Source organism: Carex rostrata, chromosome 5, assembly GCF_964058835.1.
Source record: "Carex rostrata chromosome 5, lpCarRost1.2, whole genome shotgun sequence".
Taxonomy (NCBI): domain Eukaryota; kingdom Viridiplantae; phylum Streptophyta; class Magnoliopsida; order Poales; family Cyperaceae; genus Carex; species Carex rostrata.
In genome coordinates this window covers 6,307,776-6,324,369 of record NC_135922.1, presented here as the reverse complement: position 1 = coordinate 6,324,369, position 16,594 = coordinate 6,307,776, and the positions used below count along the sequence as shown (strand labels likewise).

Below are 16,594 nucleotides of genomic sequence, written 5' to 3'. Positions count from 1 at the left end.
TGTTTCTTTACATACCATCTCCTCTAAATCGTTTAATGACCTGTTTTGCTTGTGGAGAAAATTAGATATTAAATCGCAATGACATTTCAAAAAAAAATTCATGTTATATTTGATATTTTTTTTCATTTGTTGTTGTTGTTTTCTTATTGTTATTTATTATTTGGATTTCCGTTTTTTTTTCAATTTTTCTTTTATTTCATTTTTTTAATTTTGTGTGAATTTCAAAATAAAAAAAGTCTATTTATATTCTATTCAATCTTATAATATGTCTCCGTGCGTTGCAACGCACGGACATGATAATAGTACCAATTAAAGGGTGTATTGTTTCTCTGTTTTTATATTTCCTTTCTCCTTTTTTTTTTTAAGGATACAAGTATGGGTATAGTTGTACAAATGACCCAACATTAGGTATATCACAATTTATGGTAACTAAAATTAATACATACAAGATAAAAACTTAAAATAAAAAACGGAAACTAAAAGAGCTTGGAAATTACCATGAGATTAGAGACCAAAAGTATATTGGAGAGCAGCTAGAAAAGAAGTGGTTGAAGCTCTTATTTTCCTAGTGGCTGGTGCTCTTCTGCATCTTATCCTCCCATGGTATATGATGAAGTACAATTATTAAATTTAAGCCACTCAAATAATTTCTACTTTGACTTTTCTACCCTTACTTTCTTTGGTCTTCTTGCCTCCACGTAACACATTTTATATTGAAGTGTGAATTCATACACATATTTATTTGAAGTTTTGCGGATAAAAACAAAAGAACCTTGAGCGAGAGAGCGCATATTTTTGAGATATTAGAAAGCACTTTGTGTTGAATTATAAACTTAATTTTCTATAATAAAGTTAGTTGTGTTGACAAATATGAATAAAACTCTTTGAATTTTACGGTGGACTGAATTTGAGACTGATTAAACACCGATTTGAAAGAACTAAATTGTTGCATCTCTCTCTCTCTCTGTTTTTTTTTTTTGGTTGTTCCATCTCAAGAAAATTACATAACTCATGGGTTAAGAAAAATGTTTGCCAAAACTTAAAAAAGCATCGAGGTGGAAATAGAGAAGGAAAAACGTGATGCGGCTAACATGCCGTAACTTAGTTTTATCATATCAAGACATGGGAAAACATGATCAAAATTTATTTCACGCAATGTGATGTGATGTGCTATATGAAAAGGAAAAAAAAAAAAACTAAAACAGATTTCTGTTACATTTTCGTTGAATAAATTAATGCAAATGATTATATTTTAAACAGGGACGCAACCCTATTTTGATTAAGAAAGTGAATTATCTTAAACTATTTCTCTTTTTGTTGTTTATATAATTAGCTAATTATTAGTCTAGTTGACATAATTATAGTGCTTCGGTATCACAATGTACGCAAATAAATCAAAGAAAACATCTGACGCAAAGCTAACCATTCAAATCTGACCAAATACTGAGATTTGTACATTTGTAAATAGTGTCAGATAAACAATTTAAAATAACATTTGATTTAGATATACATGTGAATTTCTTTTCGAACATTTTAAATAGCTACATCACCAAACGGTGTATATAGACCAGCTGTTGCCATGAGCCCGTGAGCGAATGACTACTTGTCCTATATTGAAGGTGATATTATGTGACATTTTCAGAGTGTTGCTAATTGTGCATGACCCGTCAATTGTTAATTTACAGAAAATTTCATAATTTGTTCTTGCTGCAGGCCCCACCATGTGAAAAGTGCGGATATATGTAAAGATTACCTGCGTAGGTTTTCTTGCTGTAGAACAGCAGTGCATGTTTTTGACCCAGCAACTGCTTTGTAATGACCCGCTGTACAGAAGTTATAAATTATGTACCACAGAACTAAAACTAGGCTTTGGGCATTGTATAATGTCTGGATCACAGAAAGTAACCGAGTTTTGAATTAGGATCGGACCTACCGATTCAAATTCAGAGAATCTGGCTCCCGAGGTGGAATGTACAGACACCTTTAATATTCGTGCTAGAGCAGATTGAACGGTCCGCATTCAAACTCAAAATTTGAGTTATTTTAGGGATCCAAATTCCACTCTATGTGGGCTCCAGCAGGTCAGGTAAAATTGAAGATTCGTGCGCAATAAAACTGAAGATTTTTATATATTAATTTTATGTTTTAATCAGTGTTTTAAAATGCGGTTTTGTTCATGTATGCGGAAGGCCACTGCATACCACATACGCTATATGCGGACGCATATGCGGATTTTCATGCGGATTTATATATGCGGATTTTAAAATAAAAATCCACGTATATATATATATATATATAGAGTGTGTGTGACTAATGTGCATTTGTATGCATACGGTCCAAATTTAAAATTTCAAAATCCAAAATGTCGATCCGAACTGTTCATCTTGTTCTCCATATTAATATGTGCTTGGAGACCAAATTTTATATTTTTTTGAATTTTTTTACTATTTATTAAGCCACTTTGAAAATTGCTGATCCAACGGTGGCTGCTGATCTGCATGGGAGGACTGCATGGCCGCATATTCGGACCGCATGGCCGTATTTTAATCCGCATATGCATTTTTTTATTCCGCATGGCCGCATATTCGGACCGCATATGCTGTCGCATGCTCAAAACCGCATGGGATGACTGCATGGCCGTTCTGAGCGCAGCTGCTGACCGCATACGCATATGCGGCCGCATTTTAAAACACTGGTTTTAATGCTACAAAATGTTAGCCTAACTAATAAAGATATTAAATTATACCTTATATAAAGTGACTGGTTTAGATGAACTTTGCCTCTCTCATACATTAAGAATAAGAATATATATATGATATATGTGGACTTCTCATGAAAAATAGACTAAAAATAATAATAATATATATATGATATATGTGCTCTCATGAAGACTGAAAAAAGTACATAGTTGTGCTTTATAGTTGAGAGTCAACCATTTAATAATCAGTCTAACTTTGATTAAAAAAAAAAAATTAAAGATAAAGCTATATAGAAATGACAAATAGATTAATACGTGGAATATACATGTATATGTAAGATGAGGTGGAATCCACTTACACCTTATATCACTACTACAGAAATCACTTTCTGCGACCGATTTTCCGGTCGCATAAAGTAAAAGCGCCGGTCGCTGATACTCATTCCGGTTGCAGAAATCTGATTACGGTCGCTGATAACCCGCTCGCAGAAAGCATTGTCGCAGATATTCTTTTGCTGACGTCACCTGTCGCTGATACTTCTTCTGCGACCAATTTTTTTTGTCGCTGCTAATTTTTGCTGACGTCAGAAAAACGTATCTGCGACGAAATAAATGGTCTATGATAGTCAAAAACCGGTCGCTGATAACCTTCTGTCAATTTTTTTTGGTTTTTTTAGTTATTTACTTTCCCCCATTTAATTGGTACCACACGTACCAAACATTCACATCGATCAAACATAAACAACAATATCTAAACATACAAAATATAAACAACATTCAAATCAAACAAAATCGATCAAAGCAAGAGTATATTGACATAATCTTTTGATACAAAGCAAGAGTATATTGACAACATATATTTATGATAATTACACACTCTACTAGAAGAGAAGAGAATTAACACATGTCCGTTGTTTCTACCTCGTATTTTTCACAGCATAAAGCAACATCTACAAGCAAAGAAAGAAAAACTTAGGTTTGTTCATTTAATTTCAGATTAATAAATTAACTTAGAAACTGAGAAAATACAATTAAATAGAATAACCTTTGAAGGGCCTTCATGCTTGTCTAGATGCCACTTCAAAGCAGCGGACCTGAATCTATAATCCATTTAAAGAACCACCAATTTATATACCCTCTAACTGTACAACTAAGTTGTAATCTTCCTCAGATTAAGACAAGTGAGGTTGAGACACATATATAACAAAATTATAGAAAAATGAATAAGGCCGCATTTTACACTAAAAAATTTCAGATTTGCATAGAATCCCCCTCTCTTAATTTATTTATCACAAGTCAAGCAATTTTCACACACTACCCCTTAATCTTATACCAAATAATGAAAAGGCCTTTATCACAACATTTACTAGTAAGCATCAGAACACACATAATCATCACAGCAAGTCATAGGGGGTAATTAGATAGAGGAAATTAGATAGAGGGTCAATAGGTACAAATGAAGGCATAAGACACGCAAGAATTCACAACAAGGCAGCACACAAGCCCGATCAAGATCACAAGAGCATTTCAATAATTTCAAAGTAGAGCTGATATTAGGCTCTAAAATTTCAACCCATGCTGGACATTCAATCAAAACCAGAACCAACGACATTCAATCAAAACCAGAAATTACACTCAAAATCAAATACAGTAAAAGGCGCTACTATACCTTGCTACAGTAGAGGCGGCACAGGCAGAGGCGTGATCCTTCTTCTTCGCGCAGATAGAGGCAACAGTCTGGCGGCTGCTCTTTTTCGCAAAGAGGACAGGGAATGGAAGAGACGGAAAGACAGAGAGGCTAGGGTTTAGGCTGACAATGATTCCCAATGTCTGGCGAGAGCGAGAGAGCGGCTATGGCGCGGGCGGCTAGGGTTATTCGATCTGGCGGGGAGACGAATTCGAAGGCGCGCCTTTATTTTTATTTTTTTACCAAAACTTTCAGCGACCGGCGCCCACGCCGGTCGCTGTTATGGTCGCAGAAAGTCAATGAAGGTTTGGTCGCCGGTTCTTTGGTTAATTTCATTTTTTTTTGAAAAAAAAATTGTTTCTGCGACTGGCGTCAGCCCCGGTCGCTGATACCGATCGCAGTAAATATGTTTTGTTGTAGTGTATTTTCAAAGTTTTCAAAGTTTAAGCAGTCGATCCAAACTATTCAATATGATATATATATATATATATATAGAGGTGGGCTACGGTGAGTTGCGAAGTAAAACGCGTTTCTACTTCACGCCGTATTTTTATTTTGAAAGTCCAAACGACCGATCCGAACCGTTAGATATTTAATCCATATTGAAATGTGCTTGGAGACCAAATTTTACATTTTTTGGAATTTTTTTACTATTTATTAAGCATTTTTGAAAATTGCTGTTTTGCTGTAAACAGTAAAAAACAGTAAAATTTTCTGGACCATCAGATCAGCGACTTTCAAAATTGCTTAATAAATAGTAAAAAAATTCCGAAAAATATAAAATTTGGTCTCCAAGCACATTTTAATATGGAGAACAAGGTGAACGGTTCGGATCGACATTTTGAACTTTAAAATCGCAAAATATGAGCGTGAAGTAAAATAGTCGCTTTACTTCGCAACTCACCGTAGCCCACCTCTATATATATATAGAGATGGGCTATGGTGCATTGCAATGCATAGGCCATGGTGTGCATTGGACCATAAATCACCGATTCAAAGTCCAAATGACCGATCCAAACTGTTCATCTTGTTCTCCATATTAATATGTGCTTGGAGACCAAATTTTATATTTTTTGGAATTTTTTTACTATTTATTAAGCCACTTTGAAAATCGCTGATCCAACGGTGGCTTCTGATTTTACTGTTCCAAACAGTCACCGTTGGATCAGCGATTTTCAAAGTGGCTTAATAAATAGTAAAAAAATTCCAAAAAATATAAAATTTGGTCTCCAAGCACATATTAATATGGAGAACAAGATGAACGGTTTGGATCGGTCATTTGGACTTTGAATCGGTGATTTATGGTCCAATGCACACCATGGCCTATGCATTGCAATGCACCATAGCCCATCTCTATCTATATATATATATATATATATATAGAGTTAGGTTGGGGTGCTATGGATAGCATAGTAGCCTCTATGCTACGGCTCAATATTCGAGTTTTCAAAATCCAAACGGTCGATCTGAACCGTTCATCTTATTCTCCATATTAATATCTGCTTGGAGACCAAATTTTACATTTTTCTGAATTTTTTTACTATTTATTAAGTATTTTACAAAATTGTTGATCCAACGGTGGCTGCACAAAACAGTAAAACCGTTGGATTAGCGATTTTCAAAGTGGCTTAATAAATAGTAAAAAAATTCAGAAAATTATAAAATTTGGTCTCCAAGCAGATATTAATATGGAGAATAAGATGAACGGTTCGGATCGACCGTTTGGATTTTGAAAACTCGAATATTGAGCCGTAGCATAGAGGCCACTATGCTATCCATAGCACCCCAGCCTAACTCTATATATATATATTAAAATGTGCTGGCATATCAAATTTTATATTTTTTAGAATTTTTGTACTATTTATTAAGTATTTTACAAAATCATTGTTTTCAATCCATTGAATTTGTGTATCCATCTTAATAAATATTAAAAAGAGATAATTTTCTATATACCCCTAAAGTCATCTTCAATTTCTTATTTACCCCTCAAGAGTTGCATTTATCTTTTTTACCACTTAACTCTTCCAACCATTTCTTATTTATCCATCACTTAACTAAATCAAAATTATCTCTTATTAAATTATAAAAAATCCTAATTAACCCTTGATTAAGAAAAAACCCTGTATTAACCGTTGATTAACCCTTCATTTTCATTTTACATTTACGTTGAGATCTATTGAGAGCAAAGATCCTGGTAAAACTCTTCGTCTCTTCCTGTCACCAAAGAAAAAAGAACATCAATCTCTTGGGAGCAAGTGCTGTTGGAGTTTAGTAAAGAGAGAATCATGAAAATATTTTATTAATTGAACAGTAGAATGAAGCAAGGCCATGCATGGAAAATTGGAAAGTCCCAATCATGAATGGACGTTGGAATTGGTCAGCCTTGATGCCTTCATCAGAATTCAGAAACGATGTACCCCAACTAAATATGGAAGTTATAAATTGTTTTCTTTTGTAACACGAAGAAACGAATTAAGAGTCTCAGCTTAAATTGAAAATGAAAGGTTAATTCAGGGGTTTTTCTTAATCAAAGGTTAATCAACATTTACATAATTTACTAAGAGGTAATTTTGATTTAATTAAGTGATGGGTAAATAAGAAATAGTTGTAAGAGTCAAGTGGTAAAAAAGATAAATTCAATTCTTGAGAGGTAAATAAGAAATTGAAGATGTCTTTAGGGGCTTATAGAAAATTAATCCTATTAAAAAAAATTAAAAAAATTAAAAATTTGATCAGCAAGCACATTTTAATATACTCACAATGTTGAACGTTTTGAATCAACTATTTTAACTTTTAAAATGTAAAATGTAATTCAGTGTCACTAAAAAATATATATAAGTAGATCTCTCCGTTTCGAATCCGACTCAATTCAATTTCAAATAAAACAGATTCGGATAAATCGGATACCTATTAGATATCAATAAAACAGCGGGATTTGAATTCGGATAACTGGCTGTTAACTTTGTTGTTATATATATAAAGCCGTTCCCATTCTTTCTCTCACGGTTGGGACTCACAAAAAATCACATCAAAACCGGACACACTTCTTTTCTCTATGTATTACAACTGTCAATTGATAAAGTGATTAACTTTATAAAACTTTGATTATCTTCATTTCAATATGTTCTCATTGTGCCACGTATCACACACAATCCGGAGAATTTATAAATGGCTCTATGAAGTACAAACAATTTAATTTGAATTATACAATTTTAATTTGCATAAATTATGTATTATTTTTAAGTTCTCATTAAGAAAATTAATTATGAAAAATACTTTCCTGACATACTATTATTTTACCTCTATATATCCAAGAAAATGTAAATAATGAATAAATATGAGAAATTTTATTAATATAGATGAATTTTCTTATTTAAATTTTGTTAATTGTAGTTGTTTCTTAAAGTTCATATGAGTCAATTATCTGACAATTATTTGTTTCATATCTATATTTGAATTCCTATTTGGAGATTGTTCGTTCTGTATCTGTATCTGTATCTGTTTAAGACATATTTGGTTTTAAATTTTGATATCTGTTTATTATCTATATCTGTATTAGTATTCGGTTGTTGAAAGAAGGATACATATTTGGTATCAACATCATATGCTCTGAATTCGCTTTGTTTTTACCCCTACATGTATGTAATTTAAATAGTGAAAAAATAGGACAACCTCACTTTTTCATTTATATTTAAAATTTTCAAATTTAAATGTCAAATCCAAACAGTTGATATTATTCATTTTCACGAGAGATGCATTAATACAAAATTTGACAATTTTTGGAATTCATTTAATATATACTTGTTAAAAATATAAAAATACAAGTACATTAAATATCATTATTAATTGCTTCTTTATTTTTCATTATTATACAGTCATGTTTATATTATATGTTTACGTACCTTAAACAAAAAAAAATATATTAAAATTACCATGTTAAATATATGCAGAGGAAACTTTAGTTTAGGTGCAAGGCAGGTTATGAACTTAGTAGGCCGGATGGGCATCAATTCTACTTTAGGTTCGATGAACTCGAGGGCCATCCTATCCATTTTAGTATTTGTGCACATGTCAAGATTTTCTCACATGAATCTTAAAACAAATCAGACGGCTTCGGAGCTCATCGGACCTACTATGTTCTCCAGGTTATGATTGTAAATGATATGAAGAGAAAAGAGGAACCTGCCTGTGAAAGATCAAACAGCTCAACTCATCCAATAACAATATTTTACCTGATCACTTCAAATGTTTGTTTCACATGCATAATACGGAGCTGTGAAATTATGTGTACTACAAACAATACAGTACAAACATTCACTAGGTAGTTCACAATCAACAAATTAATAATATACAGTCCAACAATTTATATCCTTACAAGTTAAATAGCATAATAAATGTGTCAAATAAAAGTTCATACACACAAAAATATATTAAGCATCAAAGAAACAATAATATATATATTTGTTATAACTACCTCACTAGATGATATATCACATAACAACCACATCTAGGAGGCATCTACCAACCAGCATAACAGTTTTGCTAGGATCACAAAAGCAGAGATTAAAGAGAATTATACAAAACAGGCAAGCAAACAAACAACTAAAAGTTTTCACCCATAACAGTTGGGACACTTAGAAGCAGCTACACTATCAAATCATGAACCACAATCATCAGAATCCAACTCAGAGTCTGTGGAACCGCCTGTAAGAAAGAAAGGAAATACAACTTAATTCGTTCCTCGTATCAATAACTAATAAATTAATAAATAAGAAAGAAAGGAAATACTACTTAATTCGTTCCTCGTATATAACTTTGCACATGTGCAAATTGCAATTTATCTCTAATAATTAATAATAAGCATCTCTAATTAGTATGGTTGGTACCACTCAAATTATCCATTAAAGTAAGGGTAAGGCTAAGGTGCTATGGGTTGCATAGCGACCTACAGTGCTACGGCTCAATATTCGAGTTTTCAAAATTTAAACGGTCGATCCGAACCGTTCATCTTGTTCTCCATATTAATATGTGTTTGGGGACCAAAGTTTACATTTTTTTAAAATTTGTTACTATTTTTTTAGATGAGTAGAAAATCAGTTGATCTAAAAAATTCTGCACCATTCATATATTTGATATTATATCTATCTAAAAAAATAGTAAAAAATTTTCAAAAAATGTAAAATTTGGTCTCCAAACACATTAATATGAAGAATAAGATGAACAGCTCGGATCGACCGTTTAGATTTTAAAAACTTGAATATTAAACCGTAGCACCGTAGGTCGCTATACAACCCATAACACCTTAGCCTTAGCCTAATGCAAGTTAGGTTCATCAGAATATATATATACTTATCCTTTCAACTTTCAGTAATTATTGAAAATTTGGTTTTTCAAGAAACATAATTTATCCAAAAATTCTTGATTACTAATTTCAAAATGTTCAGGTTTATCAACATATATGTAATAAGAATAACAATTGTATTTATTTAACCAAGGGAAAGAACCATATATAGAAACAGAGCAACAAACAGATGCATGGAATTTAGAAAATTGCTTGAATGTCGTAAAGGATACCTTTTAAATGTGCAGCCTATGCAAACTTGATTAACCTGAGAATTCTCACGCGGTCCTCACTTACTTGTTCCTCTGTCATTTCCTTTTCAACCCTCTCCACCAAAGTTCTATCTGGATTACCCAATTTCAAAAGTTTAAGTTTAGATAGGTACTCAATTCCTCGAGGAAGGTCCTTTACTCCAGGACATTTGGAAATGGATAGTTCTTCCAGGTTTGGCATTGCCCCTTTATTGATTTCAATGTGCTCAAGGTGGGGAGCTTCCTTCACCTTAAGTTTTCGAAGCATAAGAAAGGACATCTCATGAAAGCACAATTCATTCCTTTCATAGCGTGTGAGATCAAGGAATCTCAAGCTACGTATCTCTTGAAGACAAGAGAAAGAATTTTCGTCCAACCCACTATTGGATAACTTCAATTTTCTAATGCTATTATGATATTGTAGTGACCTAGAAAACTGAGGTACTGAAGTTCTTTCCACCTGCCCGGTGAACTCTATTTCTGATGCTGACGTATTGAGAGCTTGCAATTGCAGTACTTCCCCATCTTTTGCCAGAACAGAGAGAGCCTCAAGATGACTGAATTTACTTATAGCAGTAAAAAAGACCTCACAGTGTTCGCTTCTTATTTCTGAGATACCTAACCTTGTTAACTTCGTTAAAGTTTCAAAATTTCTTATTATTTCATCAGTTGCTTTAATAACTCCTAAAACTCGTAAATTCTTTGGCTTCCATATCTGCTTGGGTGGCATTACTCCAATAAATTCATTTTCAGCATCACAATACACCGACAGTACTCTCAGCCTTCTTAACTTTGTTAACTCATTTGGAAGTTGTGTAATTTTAGCTCCTGCAGCAGACAAGGTTTGTAAGTTTTGCAGCCTTCCAATTGATTTTGGGAGCTCTTTTATTCCAGTACCATCCAACCCCAAATAATGCAGGTTGAATAAGTTATATACCTCTTCTGGTAATTTTTCTATAGTGGTCCCATGTAAATACAAAACACGTAACAATTTGGAAGATCTTAGCGAGTTGAGACTGATTTTATCACCGAAGGTAAATATTGAACGAAGAGAGTATTCGTTGTTGCTTGCACTTGCAAGATTACAATTTTGAATAGACACTCGGCGTAATCTGCCTCTAGGTGAGTGTGTCGAACTTCCATAAACCACAAAAAAATCTTCCTCATCTGATTTTGAAACAACCATGCTACGTATAATATCGTGCAAGCTGCATATTTCTACTCTTTCAAGCACATCTCTCTTAACTACATGCAACAAACACCGACTAACAAGTTCATTCAGGTATTCCTCTGCTACTTCTTCTTGTGTTCTTCTTCCATTTGTCTCAACAAATCCCTCTGCAATCCACAGGTCGGTCAGACGAAATGCATAGATATAGCCATCTTCTGGATAAATGCCACAGTAAAGCAAGCAATTTTTGAGATTACTAGAAAGATCTGCAAAGCTTAGTTGTAAAATCCTATTTACGTATTCGATATTCGGATTATGTGCTAGTTCATGCTCAAGGTCTTCCCACATTCTCTTCCATTCCCTCTCTGTTTGTTCCTTGCATGCCATAACGCCTCCTATGGCTAAAATAGCAAGAGGAAGGCCCTCACACTTTTCTACAATTTTTCTCGCCCACAGAGTTAAATCTTCTGGGCAAATATTGGTATTATTTTTCTTAAATGCTGTTTTACAAAAGAGATCCCATGAATGGTGTTCCTTAAGTGGGATAATCTCCATGATTTGTTTCTCTGGGGCCAATAATGCTACTTCTCGGTTCCTTGTTGTTAAAATGATACTGGCAGCGTTACCTTCTGGGAGTATGTCGCTTATACAATGCCATACATCGGTAGTCCACACATCATCTAGGATGAGCAAGCACCTTTTATTTTTCAAATAGTTTTGAATTGTTTGAAACAAACTCCGAAAATCCATGCTCTCAATTCCATCAATGGTAATTCCATTTGGGTCCTCTCTATGCAATTCCTGCAATATCTTTCTCAATAATTGATCCCTTTCCCAGGTTTGAGATACTGTGATCCAAGCACATCCACCAACTGATTTCTTTACCGTTTTGTAAACATCAGTAACAAGAGTGGTCTTCCCTACCCCACCCATCCCCAACACCGAAATTACATTGTGTTTACTTTCGTCATCAATCAACATTTCCATAAGCTTTTTCTTATTTTCATCAATTCCTACGAGATCACCTTCCTTTTTAAAAAGTTCATATTCTGTTGTTCTCCATCTGCCAACTTCTTGGGGTTCTCCTCTTTTTACAATACCATTGGTTTCGTATCGGTTTTTCCTGCTCTGGATATTTACAAGTTGAGTTTTTATCTTTCCGAGCATTTTGGTGAGCTTGTACCAAGTCTTGACATGCACGACTCTCTTGATAGTTTTTGCTACAACCCCTCTTTTCTGCTCATTTAGCTTGTAAGTGAACTGATCTACAACATCTTCAATATCAAAAGCAATCGTTCTTATTTCCCTGATGAAATTTTTAATGTTAGCATCTATCTCACTAAATCTCTCTGCATCATGTAGGAAACCTCGGATGCCCTCTAATTCTGCCTGGATGTTTCTCATCTCATCGAAGAATTTATTCATAGCGCTTACTTCGGTTGTTAGGATTGACAAAGTAGATTTGCCTACTTCAATCACTAAAGCATAACCAATTTTTTTTAGCAAAGAACCCACCACAGCTTCAGCCATCACGTGTCTCTTGAACTTTTAGCGAACTTGAAGATTGAATTCACCGCATGTTTACTCTGTCATGTCCTTCATATCTAAATAGTCAATTGGAAAAAAAAAAAAATCAAACTGATTGTATGGAATGTAGCAAAATTTGAATGAATTTGGACCCTCAACCAACTGAATCCAACTGATTATGTAAATTTAATTAAATTTACTACTCATGCTTGGCAGCCTGGTATACAAAAAGGTGCATTTTTACTGTTACAGAATTTTCTCTGCGTTTTTATTTCCTTTTTCCTATTTTTTTTTGGGTCTTAATAAACAAATGTTTAGCGATACCAGTATGAGTATAGTTGTACAAAGTACAAACGACCCAACTTTAAATATAGTACATCTTTGGTAACTAAAATTAACATATACTAATTAAATCTCATACAAGATAAAAACTTAAAAGAACAACGGAAACTTAGGAAGCTTGGAAATTACCTTGAGATCGAGTTGGGACCAAAATTATATTGGAAAAGAAGTGGTTGAAGCTCTTCTTTGCCTAGTGCTCCTCCGTAACTTGCTAGTCGCTGGTTGGGAGCAAATGGGGAAGTCAAAATGTTGGTTTAATTAATTAATTGGAAAATGTTCTTGACTAGTAGATTTTTGTTTTTCGGCCTAAATTGAGAAGGTAAATTGGAAAGGCTATTAGAATATGTTCAGTAATTGCAAGCATAGCAATTTTGCCATTTATTACATAATTTGAAAGTCATCATTTGTTATTATCTATTAAAATCATGCTGAAATTTAAATGTTTACAATTTATTAATTTCTTGGCTATGAATCCAAATGTACAGATTAATCATGCTGAAAATTTTCACGGGACAACCCTTTCTACACTTAATTTATTCAATGATTAACTGCAACGTACAAACCTCAAACTTTGCTATAAGAGGTAGAAATCCCAATTCATAAAAGAAACAACTCAAGCAAACAAAAGAACTGCAGTGGCGAATCTGTAATTGAAAAGAAAATCAAAACAAAGAAACCAAAAAATATTACTAAAAGATTGTAAATGCCTTTCAGCAAATGAAACTAACCGTTGAGGATTTATTATACCGTCGATGCAAATGAAGGACAAAGTGACTTCTGGTTACTTGTTATCAATCCTGGTGAAATTGATTAAGAAAAATTGTGTATTTTGATTAGATTTTGAATAAGCTTAGGAAATGCAAGAGTTCACTGATGACCTAATTAAATCGGCGTGTGTAAAATTCATTAAAAAATATCTGAAATGTTGATGTCTAAGCACAAAAATATATAATTTCCTATTAACACCAAACTATAGATCAAAGAATTTGAGTTAATTGATACAAAACCCTTAATCCTAAAATAATGCAAAGAGCAACACAGGAGGCAGAAAACCCAATTCAGTTCAAACAAACGCAACAACTCACTGATGACCTAAATCAGTGCATGTAAAATTCATTAAAAAAAATAAGCTGAAATGTTGATGTTTAAGCACAAAAATATATTATTGCCTATATATTATCATTGTTGAGAATAATTGAATCATCGATGAATAAACAGACTGAATAATGTGACGTGAGTAAATTAATTGAAAAATGTCCTTGATTTGTAGATTTTGTTTTTTGGCTGAAATTGAGAAGATAATTGGAAAGGCTATTAGATTATTTTCAGCAATTGCAAGCATAACAGTTTTTCCATTTATACCATAATTTGAAAATCATCATTTCTTGTTATCTATTCAAATCAAATTTTCAAATAGCAATTATCGCTTCAATGTGGAATGTTAAAAAGTTTTTGAGAATAGCATAGTTATAGCGAAAGTTATCCTATATAGTGTTTTTCCAATATTTATATTTTATGTTTTCACTAATTATCAACATTTTACCTAAGCATCATGATAAAAACAATATTTTTCTATTCAAAATAACTTCAGCATCATGACATAAATTATCTATTTTTTTCTATTTGAAAACAAAAAATAATTTGGATCTTGAAAAAAATTGGTTCTTAAAATAAAATTTTAGTTTGGGCCTTTAACTAGAAGTCCTTGTAGCATAGTGTACACTATGTGCGCTACAAGCTACGTGTTATAGTGGTCGTAGCTGAAATTGTACACTTTTATCCCATAGCCTAGCGTTTAAGGCCTAAAAACACTATAGCGCGCTGTTTAGAATACTGATTCAAATCATGATAATATTTAACAATTGATAGTTTATTAATTTTTCACTATGAATCAAAATATACAGATTAATTCTGCTGAAATTTTTCACAGTACAATCCTTTCTACACTTAATTTATTTAGTGATTAACATAAATGTACAAACCTGAAACTTTGCTATAGGACACAAAAATTCCATTTCGGAATAGAAACAACTCAAGCAAATGAAACAACTTCGGTTGCAAATCTGAAATTGAGAAGAAAATGAAAACAAAGAAACCTAAATTGAAACATACAGTTTTGAGAGAGAGAAATGAATACTGAAGAAAATTAAGAATGAATTACTCAACCTAAATTATGGCTTTGTGAATTACTCATTAAAAATGAATACTGAAGAAAATTAAGTATAGAAAGCGTAGTAGCAAAAAATAGGCTGAAATGTTGATGTCTAAGCCAAAAAATATATTATTGCCTATTATCACTGAACTATCAAGCAATTTGAGTTAATTGGTAGAAAACACTAAACCTAAAATAATGCAAACAGAATAAAAAAAGAGGAGAAGTTTGGTAGATTCCATTTTTCTTTATATTAATCAACTAAATAAATTAGTTTTTTACCTTTATATTTAAATTAAAAGGCTAAAAAAATTGAAAAATCCTTAATTACAAAAAGGTACGATTCAAAATAGAGAAGGTTATAATAAAACACAAAAAGATTTAAGGAAATAAGGAAAATATCTACCTTGTAGGAGAATTAACCCGCTGCTTGTCTTAAATTCGTGTTTGAATTCATGTTTCAATACAAAATCTTTCACTGCATTACTAAGTTTTCATACTGAAATTCATTTGAGTAAAAAATAAAGAAATCTTTTTTATCAAATTACCAAATTTAGCAGTGAGAGCCAGAGCAGAGAGATAGGAGAGGAAGAGAGGGAGAGAGACCTTCCTCAAGACTCTTGGAATCCTCTGTCAAAAATTTTATAAAACAAAAGAAAAAAAAAAAAAAAAAACAGAGATGAGTGGGGTAGGATCCAATGAAGACAGTGCGGTATCAGGTCGGAAAGCAAATTGTGTAATGTTGAGTCTAATTTGATTTGTGTTGGCAAGTTAATCATGCAGCTACCGCTAAGTGATTTTTTGAAATAAGTAAATAAATGCTACCGTACGTTAAAATCTTATTAAATAATTATTGTACTTGTTAATTTGTTCCTCCGGTCAAAGTAGATCTCCAAGTGCATGGAAGTTACTCGTTCAATTAGTTTATTTATTATTTCTTGAAAAGATACTTGGTTCACAATCAATTAAAAAAAAATACTTGGTTATTTTATTAATTGATGCACATGCTTCAAGACAAAATAGAAAGAATCCACTTTAATCAGGTTGCTCGGTAGAGTAAGAGGGAACCCTCATTAAAGGGAATCAAGGGAGGGGACGACGGGGGAGGTTACCCTCAAAACAGTAAAACCTACATTTAAATCGGAGGTGACAAAATTCGGAGAAAATCAAGACTACGCGATACCGCTCTCCCCTCCGAACAGTAGTTCTTCACCTCCGCTCTCTTTCTGGTTCTTCTCTTCTAGAGCAGGGAAAATCTTCGGATAGAAGCAGTCTGGGGTGAGCGTCTCTCTCCCACAGTGATTTTCCCTTCCCTTTCTTCCGCCTCCCTTTGCTTGGAGCATGCCCTAAGGAAAGGGGAAACAAAAAGTAACCCCATTAAAGGGATAAAGTGTGCTATTGCTATTAAGCTATGTTGCATGGATA

The 16,594-nt window shown here is 33.1% G+C and overlaps 1 protein-coding gene across 2 annotated transcripts in view; it reads right to left on the bottom strand.

The window, feature by feature from the left end:
* Nucleotides 1-8,776: 8,776 nt before the first annotated feature.
* Nucleotides 8,777-16,594, bottom strand: part of LOC144553938 (disease resistance protein RPM1-like) — a 52,761-nt gene continuing 44,943 nt past the window's right edge. Inside the window, exons 1-5 of one of the 2 annotated variants that reach the window (XM_078302118.1) lie at nucleotides 13,746-13,870; nucleotides 13,581-13,661; nucleotides 13,147-13,235; nucleotides 9,960-12,752; nucleotides 8,777-9,089 (exon numbers count right to left, since the gene is read on the bottom strand). In XM_078302118.1, coding sequence (XP_078158244.1) covers nucleotides 9,976-12,678 — 2,703 coding nt within the window. In that variant the 5' untranslated portion in view covers nucleotides 12,679-12,752; nucleotides 13,147-13,235; nucleotides 13,581-13,661; nucleotides 13,746-13,870 and the 3' untranslated portion in view covers nucleotides 8,777-9,089; nucleotides 9,960-9,975. Of the gene's footprint in view, nucleotides 9,090-9,959; nucleotides 12,753-13,146; nucleotides 13,236-13,580; nucleotides 13,662-13,745; nucleotides 13,871-16,594 lie in introns of those variants that run through there. The other variant, XM_078302119.1, reaches the window with a different exon arrangement.